The following is a 15,887-nucleotide window of genomic DNA, read 5'->3' on the forward strand; positions in this document are numbered from 1 at the left end:
TGTCAATCCGAAGCTAGAGGCCCCAAAATTGGCGGGGGAGGGAAGACGGTGGATAAGGAGGAAAGGAGGCGTGGGGGACGTGTGGTTGCCCAAAGAAGTGTTAAGAATTTTGCAATCGGCCTTAGTAAGGAGGCCTGGGTAAAAGGAGGAGGAGCCACGAGGCGTGGGGAGTGGACTCAGGAGTTCTGGGAACTCATCTTCCAGAGCAGCCTGGATGGGCGGGGCCTGAAAAGTGACGCCGCGCCCTGAAAAGTGACGCCGCGCCCCACCAGGAGAACCACCGAGATTTTTGGAGGACCTGGCAGTCTAGAGGGGCCAGAACGCCTCGTTCGTAGCGCGTTTCCGTTTCCGCTAGGATATTGGCGGTTGGTGAGCATCATGGCAACCGTGGTGAGTGTCGGCGTGCGGAGGGCTGAGGCGTCTCAAGGAGGAGGGGGCTGGACGGGGACTCTTGGATCTTAGCGGAGAGGAGGCTGGGGGCCTGGACTCTTGGATCTTAGCGGATAGGAGGCTGGGGGCCTGGACTCCTGGTTCTGAGGAAGGAGGGAGCTGGGGGCCCGGGCTTCTGGATCTGAGGGAGGAAAAAAGAAGGGACTAGGATACCGGCATCCTGGGTTCAAGTGAATGCTTACGGTCTCAGTGGTCAAATCTGACTCCATCATCTTCTGGGAACTCCAACTTCCAATCCTCTGGGCGCAACTAGTGGCCAGTTCTCCAGTCCTTTGCCTTAAAGTCTGATGAGGGTTGTAGTGTCTTGGGCTCCAAGCCATCCAGCAGTCTTGGGTTGTTGATGGTGTGAATAGTACCTGAGTACAAGGGAGAAACACAGGCGGGGACCTGCCCAATGCGCTTCAGATCGTGGAGTTGCTTATTGAGTCTTGAGCCAAAAGAGAGAGTGTTGAGAACCCAGAGGGTGTCAGTAGAGAGCGGAAAGGGCCGGGGGCACAGAGGCTTAGGAACTTGTCATGGGATTGTTTTAGCCATTTTCATATTCCCAGCATTTCATCAGGACATGCCCAACGTGGATGCTCAATAAGTTATCACTTGAAAGTATGCATGTGAACTCCATAAAGGAGAGACCAGGTACACTGGGCCAGGCACCTAGTACTTTTCTGAGAAACATCTGAATGAAGAAGGGATGTAGCCGTAGCTTGGCGGTTGGACGTGGCTTCCAGATGCCTCGGTTCCCATGGTGACCCCAGTCAAGATGGGGCTAGGGTCGGGATGAGAGTTAACTGGTGCCTGAGGGGCGACATGTGAGTGTTTCTGTTGTCATGGCAAAGAGGGTGGATGGGGAAGCGGAAGAGGAAAGGGCAGTGGCCACACTCCTGAGACCCAGTTCGCACGGGTATGGATGAAGTATTGGGAGTATGAGGGGATGGTAGCTCAGTTTTGTTTCCATGGGATCAGCAGGCAGCGCGGGGTAGGAGAGGCTTATGGTGAAAGGAAAGGTTTTGTAGGAGGCAGGTCTGTTTATGTTGGGATTCCTGGACCCATGTCTATTTTTTGTCTCGAGTAGAGTCTGATAGGCTGTATAGGGGTGGGTGAGAGTATGTTCTCAATCTTCTGATAGGGGTTTGGGGGCAGTGACCAACCTCCTATGAGGAGGAGTAAGTGGGAGAGTTCACAAACAAGGGAGGAGGCTTGTGACCATGCCACGGTCAGGAAGTCTGAACTCTTGGTTCCAGAGAGAGGAGGGTTTTCCTTGGGTTGGATGCCTGCATCTCCTCTCATTCTGGTTAGGAGACCTGTGAGGAGGAAGAGGGTTGGGGGCAGGTGGCCAAGGAGCTGGGTCAGCGTGCTGGCTTCTTAGGCCTCCCTTTCTTTATTCACCCCAGGCAACCTCTAATCTACTTTGTGTCTCTAGATTTATTTATTCTGGATATTTCATATAAACGGAATCATACAACATGTGACCTTTTGTGTCTGTCTTCTTTCACTCAGCATAATGTTTTCAAGGTTCATCCACGTTGTAGCGTGGATCAGAACTTCATCCCTTTTTTAAAAGAAATATTATTTACTTATTTATATAAATTTATTTATATATTTTTTTGGCTGCGTTGGGTCTTTTTTTTTATTTTTAAGAATTGTATGCTGCGTTGGGTCTTCATTGCTGTGCGTGGGCTTTCTTTAGTTGCGGTGAGTGGGGCTTCTTGTTGCAGTGGCTTCTTTTGTTGCGGAGCATGGGCTCTAAGCGCACGGGCTTCAGTAGTTGTGGCTCGCGGGCTCTAGAGCGCAGGCTCAGTAGTTGTGGTGCACAGGCTTAGTTGCTCTGCGACATGTGGGATCTTCCCGGACCAGGGCTCAAACCCGTGTCTCCTGCATTGGCAGGCGGATTCTTAACCACTGCGCCACCAGGGAAGTCCCTTCATCCCTTTTTATGGCTGAATAATATTCCGTTTTATGGCTACCCCATATTTTGTTTATCTATCCGTTGATGGATGTTTTGGGTTTTTTCCACCTTTTGGTTATAAATAACACTGCCATGAATATCTGAGTGGATCTCCATTCGGTTCTTGAATTGTCCCAGGCGGTGTTTACTCATCTCTCTCCCCCACGTGAGAAGGGATAATGTCTGACTTTGCTCTTTGGAAAGCTGGGGACACAGGAGACCTCAGTTCCTGCTTGTTGAGTGAACTCAGCACTTCAGGGCGTCATTCATTCAAACTCCAAACATTGAGCCCCAAGGGAGACCAGTGAGCTGTGGGCTGTGCCCTTCATGGGACTCACATCCATTGGAGCCAAGAACATTGATCCAACAGTCTACCTTGTGAGTGTGAGATCAGACTCCCAAAAGAGGCCCTTCCTTCTGTCTGGATATCCAGAGACCCTAGAACTAGCCGGGCAGGGGCTGAGGTCAGGGAGGGCCTCCCTTAATGAGTGACGCTTGATCTGATTCAGTGAGGGGGGTGGGGAGAGCAGGCCAGACCAGGGACCTGCACATGCAAAGGCCTAGTGACAGAGAGCTGGGGCAGCGAGGCGCAAGGGGGGCCAGAACACATCCAAGTTAATGCCCACTCTGCATCTGTCCTCGCAGCTCTGGGGGACGGGGAGGACTTCTTCCTTCAGCAAATAATTCCTGGGCACCAAACATGGGCCCGGCCCTGGGGACGGGGCTGTGAACGAGACAGACACAGTCCTTGGCTTCCTGGGACTGACGGTGTAATGGGGTCAACCCACCAGCCCTAGTGGGTGACAGCTGAGGAGGATCTGGTGTTTGGGATGCCAGCCTGTCTGTGGGGAGGAGTGGAAAGGACTGTCTTGTGGGAGGCGGGCAGGAGGGACAGAGGAGGGGTTGTTGAAAGCTGGGACCGCAAAGGCTTGTACTGATGCGTCTTCCTCCAACCCCAGACAGCCACAACCAAGGTCCCAGAGATCCGCGACGTGACGAGGATTGAGCGTATCGGTGAGTGAGCGTGGGTCAGGAATAGGACCTAGCCCCTGCCTTCCCTCTGTACCCCTGACAGAGCCAGCTTACCCAGGGCCCCCAAGAGGGAGTCAGCCTGCACACCATCCCACCATCCCCCGTCCCTGCTATCTAAGGAGGGAGGTTCCTGAGTTCCAGAGCAGGTCAGATGGCTGGGGGCGGGGGTGGGGTAGACCATGCCAGGCCTCAACCCCAGGCGGTACTGCTGCTGGCTTGGCTTCCCTGGCGGGGCTCCCTGATGCCCCAGCATCCTGCTTGGAAATCGTGAAAGTGGATATTTGCTGAGTGCTGACTGGGGTTGGCCCTGCACTGACTGTCCCAAACACCAAGCACACGCATCATCTCTTTGAGGGCAGGGACCTGGTCTGTCTCCTTCCTAGCGGTGTCCCCAGCACAGGCCCTGGCAGACCAGACGCTCCACAGATAACTGTTGAATATGAGTTTGCATCCCTCGAATCCTTACAGTAGCCCCACAAGGTGCCTCTTGTGACTGTCATCCCATTTTTAGCTGAGGTGACCAAGACTCAGAGCAGGCAAGCCCCTGGTCCCAGCTCACCTGGGACCAGGAAGTTGGGGTGTAGTGGCAACAGCAGGGTGCAGCCTTTGCAAAGAGCCTGACTTGCAAGGAGGAGACTACACTTATTTGTTCACGTTCATTCATTCAGAGCTGCCAGAAGAGGCAGTAAAGCGCTCCTGGCTATGAACCTGGGTTCTGGAAGCACGCTGCTGGGTGCCACTTCTGAGCCGCGTAGTGAGGGGCTAGTTGCTCTCTGTGCCTCAGTTTCCTTACCTGCAAAATGGTGGGAGAGTAGTTCACCTCCTCAGTTCACATAAGATACAATAAGGTAAAGCACTTAGCTATCAAGGGCCAGCCCTGCTGGGAGCTGAGGACCCAGGAGACTCTAGCTGCACCCAGTCCCTGCCCTCAGCCTGCCTACAGGCCAGCACAGGGGTTGACACATCTTTCCTTAAAGTGCCAGATAGTAAATCTTCTCTGTTGAAAGTGATCAATTCTGCTGCAGCAATGCGAGAGCACCCCCAGATGGTATGTGAACGAATGGATGTGGCTGTGTGCCAATAAAACTTTATTTACAAAAACAAGTGCCCACCCACAGGCTGTAGTTTGCCCAGCCCTGGTCTAGTGTAAAGCATTGGAATCCTGCGTCTTCACCTCTCACTGGCCGTGTGGTCTTGGGCAAGGGACCTAACCTCTCTGAACTCCTCCTCGCCTCCATGTCAATGAGGGCCTGGGGGCGATTATTGAGCCCTGGCCATGATCCAGGGTGATAATAGCTGAGACTCTTGTTCTCAGAGTTACATGGAATGAGATTAGAACCTGGGAGGTCACTCAGGCCACCACGTAGCCTAAGAGCCATTCTTATTTACTGAGCATTTACCATGTCCGGCCATCCTCCCAGTGAGGTGGGGAATTGAGGTGCCCCTGTGACCGAGGAGGAAACCAGGGCTCGGCCTGGAAGCCCCTCAGGCCACACATCGACACGAGCTGGCTGGTAACCGTGTCTTCTGGTTCTTTCCCCACACACAGGCGCTCACTCCCATATCCGGGGGCTGGGGCTAGACGACGCCTTGGAGCCACGGCAGGTAGAGCCCAGGGGGCCGGGGTGGGAAGGCTGCTCCATGGGGGCCTTGGGCAGAGGGGACCCAGGGCTGTGCGGAGTATGGGGACTGCGTTATGATCTTCCAGACCTTTGTGCTGTATTTATAAAATTCAGCCGCATGTGCAGTTTTATCGGTCTTTAAAAAATGGGGGTGGAAAAGGCTTTTTTGGCTTTTTTCTGAAGTCCCTGCCAACATGTCCTGTTTGATCTCATCAGCCTGGAGGTGGTAGAAATGCAGTAGTAGCCCAGGAGGAAGTCACCTTGTGTGCTCTGTCACCTCCCACCCCCAGGCTTCCCAGGGCATGGTGGGCCAGCTGGCGGCCCGGAGGGCAGCTGGCGTGGTGCTAGAGATGATCCGGGAAGGGAAGATCGCCGGCCGGGCGGTCCTCATCGCCGGTCAGCCGGGTACTGGGAAGACGGCCATCGCCATGGGTAAGACACCTCTCAGGGCAGGATCTCTTCTGGCCTTGCCAGATGATCCCTCCCGTGTAAGTCAGGGTTGGGTTCAGCCACGTCTAACAGCTCAAAATGGCAGTGCCTTAAACACTATGGGTTTATTCTCTCCCATAGAATAATCTGAATGTAGGCCAATTCAGCCTTGTTGAACAGTGAAGGCTCCTACCTTCCTGCCTCCACATCACTTGCTTCCATGTCAGGGTCACCTCATGTTGCAAGAAGATGGCCTACGCTCCAGCCTTCCCATCCATACTCCATATGGGAAGAAGAGAAAGAGGAATTGCAAAGAGGGTGTACCTCCAAGAGGTAGCTCCCCTTAAGCAGCTGTCTTGGGACTCCCACACACTCTTGCTTATATTTTATTGACTAGAACTTAATGGCTACACTCTGCTGCACAAGACAGTGAGACATTAAAACTTATTTTAATATTTTAATTGGGATCACTGCTACCCTAATAAAATGGGGGTTCTGGAACGAAGGAAGATGGGAAAGATGGGCATTGCATAGACAGCCAGCAGTCTCTTTTGCAATGCATTAGTGATTTAAGATCTTTTTACTCACAACTGTCCCTCATCCTTGTTGAGCTCCTATTCATCCTTCAAAACCCTACCCAGGCATCTTTTCATCATTGAAGCTTTCCTGGACTCTCCTCTCTTCCCACTCATTCCCACGTCTGTGCCTTGACTGTGGGGCCAGGCAGTGAGAATCAAGGTAATAGCTAGGTCTGCAGTTAAGATAAAGTAGCACTCATTTGGGTACACTGGTGTGCCAGGCCCTGGACCAGACACTGCAGACACTAAGATGATTAAGACCAAAATCCTGACTTTAAGAAGTTTCCGGCCTGAGGGAGGTGTTCGTGGACACGATACCGTCCAGGGTGATGAACAGAGGAGGCTTCTACCTCCGATGAGGGGTGGTGGGGAGAGAAAACGGGGTGGCGGTTGTCGGGAGAGACTTCCCAGGTGAGTCAGAACCTGAACTAAGACTTGTAGGATGTCTGGGAGTCTCCTGGACAGACGGTAGGGAGCAGGACACCCAGGCACAGAGTGTGACACACATCTGTAAAGGGGACCAAGGAGAGTTCCCAGCTCACACTGGTCAGGAGGGTTCGGTGACTTCCTGTCCGGGAGACTTGGCTCAGAGCTGGGCAGAGCCCTCAGGAAGGGGAGCTGGCAGAGGGGCTCAGCGCTTGGAGTGATGGCAGGAATGGCCCCGCTGTCTACCAGCCAGCTCCAGGCCCCAAGCCATAGAGGAGGCCCGTCCCTGTGCTGGTTCCAGACCGTGACGGAGTCATGGTTGAGCACCAGTGTATCCCTGCCTGCCCTCGTAATCGCTCCTATGCAGGGTGCCATCCCGTGCCAGTGCTTGTCATGTTATCGGTCCCATTACACAGAGGGGCAAACCGGCTTGAGGAGCAGACTTCTCAAGGTCACCCGGTGCTAAGCCCTGGAGCCGGGATTCAAACCTACACAGTCTGACTCTCTTACCTTCAATTTCAGCCCCTCGTCTCTACCCCTGCTCGTCACCCCCAAGCCCTGAGGCTAAACAGCTCTTAGAGGTTAGGAGGAAGGCTTGGCAAGATTATAGAGTCATAAGGTCTGCCCTCTGCACAGCGCAGGGTTCTGATCCTCCCCATGCGGCCCTCTGTCCCCTGCCTTCTCTGCATCTCCTTGTCTGCCCCTCTCTCCTGCTCTCCTGCCTGAGGAGGGAGAAGAGCTGGTTTGCCACAGAGCGGGTATTGGGGACCTGGTGCCAGGGCTGCCCCCACCTACCCAGGCTGCCTCCCCTCCTTCCCAGGCATGGCACAGGCCCTGGGCCCTGACACTCCGTTCACAGCCATCGCCGGCAGTGAGATCTTCTCCCTGGAGATGAGCAAAACAGAGGCGCTGACACAGGCCTTCCGGCGCTCCATCGGTGTGCGCATCAAGTAAGCAGGGGGTGATGCCAGGTCCCAGCGGCCTTGGGACGTCCCCCCCCCCACCCCCGGCCCTGGCCAGCTCATCCTGCACCCAAGGGCTCACGGGAGTTGGCAATTCCTGAGGGGCTCTCTCCTTAGATCTGTTCTCTGCCCAGGGAGGAGACTGAGATTATCGAAGGGGAGGTGGTGGAGATCCAGATTGATCGGCCAGCAACGGGGACGGTGAGTCTGCTCCCGAGTCTAGGCTACCCCCAAGGCTGGAGGGGGAGGTCAACTTGCACTTTTAACACCTGTAAACAGCCTCCTAAATTAGTCTCATCCATTGCAATTAAATTTTGAATTTTAAAAACATGGTAGGAGAATCTTTAAATATAGGGAAAGCTATTCTCCAGATAGTTCTTTAAATTAGATTTTGATTACAGCAGAAATCCGTGGATACATCCTCCCTTTAAATATGAACAACCAAAACTCACTTTAACTCCCTCCCCAATCCCAGTCCTTTTATGCTGCCACCTGTCCCTACAAAGGAAGCACCTCACTATGGAAACAATTCCAGGAAACAGGAGAGACTCCAATATGCTGGGAAAAGCCCAGACTTGGTGACTGTTCATCTTGTGAGGAGGGGCGTGGCATTTTGTTTTCTTAGCTTATCTCGTGGGGAGGGGCGTGGCATTTTTTGTTTTCTTAGTTGTGTTTAGCTGAATTCTTCTGGGTTTGTGATCGACAAAAACCGCCTTTCATTCGGGTGTAGAAAAGGAGTGTTACAGTGGGACCCCTTTGGCCATTCTGTGAGACCTTAGGTCCCTGTTGTTTTTATAGATTTTGTCTTTCAGGTTTTTGTTTGCTTCTTTACTGGATTTTTAATAATAGCTTTATTAATGTGCAATTGACAGCCAATAAGCCACGCCCTTGAAGGTTTACAAGATGTTAGGCTTTGACACACATGCACCCAGGAAGCTGTCACTGCAGTTGTGACAATGGATATCTTCGTCAAGCCCCCAAAGCTGCCCCATGTCATGCTTGTTCTGAAGCTGTGTTAGGGAGACATTGGGCCCGTCTCTGAGCCCCTTGCCTGGCATGTCACCCCTCAGGGCTCCAAGGTGGGCAAGCTAACCCTCAAGACCACAGAGATGGAGACCATATACGACCTGGGCACTAAGATGATCGAGTCCCTGACCAAGGACAAGGTCCAGGCTGGGTGAGCAGTGGGGTCTGCACCAGGTGGTCAGGGTAGAGGAGCTCTGGCCCTTCCTTTCCTCACCCCCACCCTTCATCCCCTGCAGGGATGTGATCACCATTGACAAGGCCACGGGCAAGATCTCCAAGCTGGGACGCTCGTTCACACGCGCTCGAGACTATGACGCCATGGGCTCCCAGGTGGGCCAGGGCTCCAGGTCCCCTCGGTCAGGCACCAGGATGTTTCTCTCTCCTCCATCACCCCAGGGCCTACAGGGTCTGGATCCTCCTGTCACCCCAACCCCATGTCCCTGGTACTCCTGGTTCTTCCCTGTACCGTCTAGGACAGCTGGGGTCCCTCAGCTTGGCACTTGGCTCATGGTTTCTGGGGTCCTCCAGGAACCCCCATATCCTTCAGTGCTGTTGACTGCCCTGGTCTTGACTACCCCTTGGGCCTGGGGTTTCTGGGTGACCCCCATCTGGATTCTTAGTTCCATTCCAGGGAGCCCCAGTCTCCCCCAGACGGCCCCTTGGGCCCCCCCTTCATGCTCTTTTCTGCCCTTGTCCACACCGAACCCCATCCCGGCCCCATAGACCAAGTTCGTGCAGTGCCCAGACGGGGAGCTCCAGAAACGCAAGGAGGTGGTGCACACGGTGTCCCTGCACGAGATTGACGTCATCAACTCCCGCACCCAGGGCTTCCTGGCCCTCTTCTCAGGTGAGGCCCAGCCTTCGTCTCCCCCCGCCCCAGGGCGCCTGGCAGCTCCCCTCTCCCTCTCCCATCCACCAGTACGGCCCCCCCGTGGCGATGGCTTTTCCCCTCTTCCCCCATCCCTGTTCGCTGACTCCTGTTCTCCATCTGTCAGTGTGGTTCGTCTCCCCCCCTGTGTTGCCTCTCTGGGACATCTCCGACTCCCTGGCCCTCCCGTCGTGCTGCCACTCCAGGGGCTTGGTCTCTCTTCCCTCTGTCCCTGGCGTCCCATCCTTCTGCATCTTGGTCCACCCTCCGGCCCTGGATCCCTGTCTTGTCTCTGATACCCCACCTCCCACAGGTGACACAGGGGAGATCAAGTCAGAAGTCCGAGAGCAGATCAATGCCAAGGTGGCCGAGTGGCGGGAGGAAGGCAAGGCGGAGATCATCCCCGGCGTGAGTACCGGGACAGGGCCAGGGCAGGTGACGTTGCGGTGGGGGAGAAGAGGGGACACAGGAGGTGGGTTTGACATCCGCCCCCCTGACCCCCAGGTGCTATTTATCGACGAGGTCCACATGCTGGACATTGAGAGCTTCTCGTTCCTCAACCGGGCCCTGGAGAGTGACATGGCGCCTGTCCTCATCATGGCCACCAACCGCGGCATCACCCGGTGAGCCACTGCCGGCCCCTCAGAGGCCCCTGGGGAGAACGGGGACCTCTGGGTGGTGGGAACGGTCACTGGGTAATCAGGGCACGTTTGGTGAGCACCTCGTTAGGGAGGGGTGGGCTTGGCTATTCCCAAGCTTTGTGGCCCAGACAAGACAGTGTACTTTCCCCTCAAACTAAAGTAGGTGGCTGGTCAGGGCTGGTGGGCAACTCTGCTCCACAAGGAAGTCCAGGTGCCATGTTCTTTGTGTTTTCTTGTTCCGGTAGCCCTTAAGGCTCCAGTTCCCAAACTGTGTGCCAAGGCACCCAGGGTACTGCAGAGAACACAGGAGTGCTGTGGGATGTTTTTTTGTTTTTTGTTTTTTGTTTTTTTTTTAATTTTTGGCTGCACTGGGTCTTCGTTGCTGTGCGCAGGCTTTCTCTAGTTGCGGCAAGCGGGAACAACTCTTAGTTGCGGTGCACGGGCTTTTCATTATGGTGGCTTCTCTTGTTGCAGAGCATGGGCTCTAGGTGTGCGGGCTCAGTAGTTGTGGAGCCAGGCTGTAGAACGCAGGCTCAGTGGTTGTGGCGCACGGGCTTAGTTGCTCCGCAGCATGTGGGATCTTCCCGGACCAGGGCTCGAACCCATGTCCCCTGCATTGGCAGGCGGATTCTTAACCACTGTGCCACCAGGAAAGCCCCTGTGGGATGTTTTAAGGTTTTAAGGGATGCACAGTGACATGTTTTGGACGCTGCAGAAACTACTACAATTAAGTTGCTTACACCTAACTGCTTAATAGAAATAAAGGGAACGAAGCTTAGTATTTCTCTTGACCTAAGGATACCATGGAAAAATTCCTGAGACATGAAGGGTACCAGATGCCATAAAGCTCGGGAACCTCTGCCCTAGGGTGTCGCTGTGCCATGTCCTCCCTGCTGGCTCTTCCCCACCTCATCTACGTTTCAAGAGTCCACAGGAAGGGAGAAGGAAGTGGAGGGCAGAGAGCTCGCAAGAGGCTGGGGCCCAAAGGCTGCACTCAGCATGGCCACCTGGACCCATTACCCAGGGCTGCTCAGGTGTGTGGCAGCACCTGGCTGCACGGTAGCCCAGGGACCAGCACCTCCAGAGCAGCAGCCTTGTGCCAGCTGTAGTGCAGGGAAGACAGGGGCATGGCTACCAGGGGCAGCAGGCAGGTTGTCCTTGGCTCTGTGCTTGGCCCTTTTCCAGGATGAACTGCTCGGCCCCCTCAAAATAAGCTCGGGAGGTAATATTGTCTCAGCCCTGCTTTATTTTTGTTATTATTTTTTTGGCAATGCATCACAGCTTGCAGGATCTTAGTTCCCCAATCAAGGATCAAACCCGTGCCCCCTGCAATGGAAGCGCGGAGTCCTAACCACCCGTACCACCAGGGAATTCCCTCAGCCCCGTTTTAAAGATGGGGACAGCAAGGCCTGGTAACTTGCCCAAGGTCACACGTAGAAGGTGGCAGGGCCAGAATTTGGTATCCAGATGACAGGGTTGGACGAGACCAGCTGAGAGCATGTTTGTAGCAGCTGCAGGTCAGGCTGTGGGAACAGGGGTGTCTCCTATGAGGGGCAGCAAACGCAGTCATTCCTCTGCAGATTCCATATTTGTGGATCTGCTTACTCGCTACAGTTGATTTGTAGCCTCCAAATTGGTATCCATCACAGTTTGGCGGTCATTCACAAACGTGTGCAGAGCAGGAAAAAATTGAATCGCCCATGGCAGACCGTCCAGGCGAGGGTCAAAGCAGGCAGTGCTTTGCCTCCTAGTTTCAGTTCACGTGCTGTAAATAAGTGTCCTTTTCCTGATCTGTTTAGTGCGACATTTGTCACATTGTATGCTTTTTGTTCCTGGTCATTTTGCTGTTTAAAATGGCCCCCAGCTGTCCAGTGTCGCTAAGCGCAAGAAGGCAGGGATGTGCCGTACAGAGAAAACACATGTGTTAGATGAGCTTCCTTCAGGCACGAGTTCAAGTGCTATTGGCTATGAGTTCAGCATGAATAAGTCAATAATATATATTGAATAAGGTGTCTTTAACCTGAAACCGGGCTATCTATTGGTTGGTTGCCAAAAATTGTGACCAGAGGCTCACAAGAGCCTAACCCTGTATTTGCTAGTTGAGTGTTCGTCTCCACTTTGTAGAACACAGCTACCATGAATAATGGGAATCTGCTGTTTCCTAGCACCACGTGCCAGGCCTTGTGCTGGGCCAGGTGCAGCCGGGGACAGGACCGGCACAGTTGCATCTCTTGTGGAGCCCTGTGTCAAGCAGAGGAGTGGGACCTTGATCCAGTAATCCTGGACACAGATATCTAGCTAAAACCAGCTCAGCTCCAGGGGGATTGATGCAGTCAGGGGGTGGCTGCGCCGTCGGGCAGTGACACCAGCGCGGAGCTGAAGGCTAACCGGTATTTGGTCCAGTGAGCGGGCTGTGGCCGAGGGGGTTGGTAGGGGTGGGGTGTTCTGAGTAGAGGGAATGGAGAGCCAGGTTCTAAGAGCATCACCCTGACAGCTTCCTTTCCCCCTCCCCCCCAGGATCCGGGGCACTAGCTACCAGAGCCCCCACGGCATCCCCATTGACCTGCTGGACCGCCTGCTTATCGTCTCGACCTCTCCCTACAGCGAGAAAGACACAAAGCAGATCCTCCGCATCCGGTGCGGGTGGGGGGCCCCCCTGGCCTTCCGGGGCAGGACCAGGCTGCAGGCCTGAGAGGCAGGGCTGGTGTCCACCCTGTTTGACACGTGGCAACACTGAGGTCTGAGGGGGAGGTCACTGGGCCTGCCAGAAGCAGGACTGGGCTGGGCATCCAAGCAGTGGCCTATGATGGGGGGGATGCTCTTTGGAGAAGGGAGGGGTTGTGCCGGTGACTGACCTTGTGGAAAGAGCCCTGGAAGGGAGAGGCTCAGGAGGCCCAAGGTTTGGGCCCAGCCTGTGCCTCGGTGGCTCTTCTGTGCATCTGAGGACATGGACTCCACGTGTACCCCAGAGGTCCAGCAGTGCCACGGCCCTGGCTGAATGCCACCTACGCCCCCTGCCCGCAGGTGTGAGGAGGAAGACGTGGAGATGAGTGAGGACGCCTACACAGTGCTGACCCGCATTGGGCTGGAGACCTCGCTGCGCTACGCCATCCAGCTCATCACGGCCGCCAGCCTGGTGTGCCGGAAACGCAAGGTCAGCGGCTGCGTCTGCCCAGGGGTCAGATGAGCGAGTGGAGGACATGCTACTACTCCCAGGGCTTTCCCTGGGCAGTTGCATTTAGTCTCAGAACCCAAATTTTCAAAGGCAGGGGACTTTGGTCTCTCGGGTTAATTTCTGTGGCTCCCAGCCTGACACACGGGAGGTGCTGAGTAAATATCTATTGGCTGCAAGTTGATGCCGTTAAGTCCATTTTACAGATGAAGAAACTGAGGGGTGGGGGGGCTTCCCTGGTGGCGCAGTGGTTGAGAGTCCGCCTGCCAATGCAGGGGATGCGGGTTCATGCCCCGGTCCGGGAAGATCCCACATGCCGCGATCCCGCATGCCGCGGAGCGGCTGGGCCCGTGAGCCATGGCTGCTGAGCCTGCGCGTCCGGAGCCTGTGCTCCGCAACGGGAGAGGCCACAACAGTGAGAGGCCCACGTACCGCAGAAAAACAAACAAAAAAAGAAACTGAGCAGTGGGGAGGTGGGGCCCACAGCCACGAGGTGGCCATGGCAGGATTTGAATCCAGGCGACCTGGCCCCAGAGTCCTCACCCTGACCCACCTCCTGGGAGGGGCCCCACTGAGGTCTCAATTCCCCTATCAGGGCACCGAGGTACAGGTGGATGACATCAAGCGGGTCTACTCGCTCTTCCTGGATGAGTCGCGCTCCACGCAGTACATGAAGGAGTACCAGGACGCCTTCCTCTTCAATGAGCTCAGTGAGTGTCCCCCTCCCCGCCTGCCCCAGAGAGGGAGGAGGGAGCCCAGCCTGGAGAGCTCAGGCCCTGCCCTCGGGGCCACACTGACCACATGGCCTTCCTTCTCCCGACAGAAGGTGAAACCATGGACACCTCCTGAGCTGATATCGCCTTCACCCCCCCTTCCCCATTTTCTCCCAGAGTTCTGACACTGTGACTTTGTATAAAATGGTTCTGAAACTGGACCTGTTGTGTGTGTTGTGTGTGCATGTACACAGGCGCACACACCCTGAGACCCCAGAAAGACACCCCCAGAGTGCAGTTTGAGAAGTCTTTATTAGGAGGCATGGGGAGGAGCGTCTGCTGGCTCCAGGAGTTGAGGTGGGCATGGGAGGTTGGGGTGGGGATCCTCAGAGGAAGAGGAGGCCTGGGCGAGGGGGCCGGTCACAGGCCGAGGGCTGGGCTCTGGGACCCCCACAGTCAGAGCTGCTGAGGCGGCAGGGCCCGCAGTGACAGCTGAGGGCCACAGGGAAGGAGACCACTGGGTCCACGCCAGGCGGGCAGCCGGGGAGCCGGATGGAGGCAAAGCGCAGCTCGCGGTAGGTGCACACTGGCTGGGGCACAGGCGGCAGGGCAGCCGGCAGCACCCGAACCTGGAGGTGGCGGGGTTGGGGGGGAAGGCTTGGGTGTCTACTTGGGGCCAAGCCCTCCCCCAAGCTCCCTCACTGCACCCTACAGATCCCAGACTCGGGTGTCCAGAGGACCATCTGTGCTCTCCCTCCCACACGCCCAGCCCCTGCCCCGGGCGGCGGGCCACCTTTCTACCCCCGGGGCCACTTCCTGTCGTCTGTGGGCCTGGCCCTGAGTAATCCACCTGGAGCTGAGGTGGCAGCACCCACCCACCCCGGGCAGCTCACCATGCTGGGGCAGTAGCCGGCACAGATGCTGGTGGTGAAGGTGATGCAGACAGGGCAGGCCTCGTTCTCAGCGGCCAGGGTGGCGTTGATGGGCCGGCACCGCGGCCGCAGTGGCCCCCCGGGTGCCCACACCCCGGGCGCGCTCAGCAGCAGCCACAGCAGCAGCCCCTGGGACCAGGCCAGCGCCTCAGGGCCAGCCCGAGCCCTCCGCCCCGAGTCCTTACCACCCAGCCCCCGGCCCTGCATGCACACGTTCGGGGACCCAGCTCCTCTGCCTGACGTCTTCCATTCAAGAATCTCCCATCCCCATACCCAGGGACCCCAGATACCCACCCTCAGGCCCTGCACCAGCTGCTTCCCTCCTCCTGCCAGGAAGCTTGCTGGCTCTCCACACCCTCCTAGAAAGAGGCCTCCTTTGCCAGGTCACAGGACTCTCCCTCTTCCTTCCAGCCGTGGCCTGGATGTAGTCGCAAGGGGCCCAGGGGCCCTGCGGTCTTACCTGGAGCATCTCCATCCTCGGTGTCTCCCCTGCCGCGTTTACCTGGTCTTATAGCTGCGGGCTGTGGGGGCGTCAAGGCCACTGGGGGCGGCAGCATGGTGGGGTAACCTGGACACTAATCTCCCCGGGGGCGAGAGGCAGACAAGGTCAGGGAGATGCAGGAATGGCCCAGTGGCGCCCCCCTCCCCCCCACTCCCTGAGTGGCTTCCGCTCCAAGAAGCAGAGACGCCCAAGGTGAAGCAGACTTCACAGACTCAGTCCCCAGGTGCTAGGGAGGCCGTGGTGGGAGCACAAGAAATAGGGTATAGGAGGCTGTGCCCCCTGCCTTGTGGGCCCCCCTCTACCCATCCTGAGGGGAGCCCGCCAGAGGCTGGAGCGCCGCCCCTCTGACAATCCTCCAGTGGTTATAGGCTGAAGTCTCAACCCTGCTCCACCTGCCGTAGACTGAGTCCGACTTCTTAGGAGGGGGGTGGCTTCGATGTTGGATTCTGTCACCAGAGGTGGGGGGGGGGTCCACCCAGACGCGCCGCCCCTCCACCAGGGATTCAGCGGGAATCCCACCTGCCCCACACTCAGGCCCCCAGAAACCAGGATGCCGGAACTGAACCCAGCAAAGAGCGTGGTTTAGGCTATT

At 56.2% G+C, this 15,887-nt stretch overlaps 2 protein-coding genes across 3 annotated transcripts; one reads left to right on the top strand and one right to left on the bottom strand.

Annotated features, from left to right (window-relative positions):
• The first annotated feature begins 12 nt into the window (after positions 1 to 12).
• On the top strand, positions 13 to 14,082 carry RUVBL2 (RuvB like AAA ATPase 2). Of its 2 annotated transcripts, none has more exons than XM_029213524.1 (15): positions 13 to 390; positions 3,352 to 3,406; positions 4,974 to 5,029; positions 5,337 to 5,478; positions 7,300 to 7,429; positions 7,576 to 7,642; positions 8,512 to 8,618; positions 8,704 to 8,797; positions 9,191 to 9,314; positions 9,649 to 9,743; positions 9,840 to 9,958; positions 12,494 to 12,613; positions 13,001 to 13,130; positions 13,744 to 13,858; positions 13,972 to 14,082. In XM_029213524.1, the coding sequence occupies exons 1-15, from the start codon at positions 379 to 381 to the stop codon at positions 13,995 to 13,997; spliced, it is 1,392 nt and encodes a 463-aa protein (XP_029069357.1). In that variant the 5' UTR covers positions 13 to 378; the 3' UTR covers positions 13,998 to 14,082. The 2 variants fall into 2 exon arrangements, with proteins under 2 accessions (XP_029069357.1, XP_029069356.1); XM_029213523.1 differs by lacking the exon at positions 13 to 390 and adding an exon at positions 2,671 to 2,770 and having other exon boundaries at positions 13,972 to 14,080.
• An 82-nt stretch (positions 14,083 to 14,164) lies between these two features.
• LOC114886135 (lutropin subunit beta-like) lies at positions 14,165 to 15,519 on the bottom strand. The gene is given in 3 exon segments (XM_029206700.1): positions 14,165 to 14,279; positions 14,281 to 14,490; positions 14,755 to 15,519. Coding segments are annotated over 3 exon segments (561 nt in total). The 5' UTR covers positions 15,001 to 15,519; the 3' UTR covers positions 14,165 to 14,174.
• Positions 15,520 to 15,887: the final 368 nt, after the last annotated feature.

Source organism: Monodon monoceros, unplaced genomic scaffold (genome assembly GCF_005190385.1).
Source record: "Monodon monoceros isolate NGI ecotype Baffin Bay Population unplaced genomic scaffold, NGI_Narwhal_1 Super_Scaffold_10, whole genome shotgun sequence".
Classification (NCBI taxonomy): Eukaryota; Metazoa; Chordata; class Mammalia; order Artiodactyla; family Monodontidae; genus Monodon; species Monodon monoceros.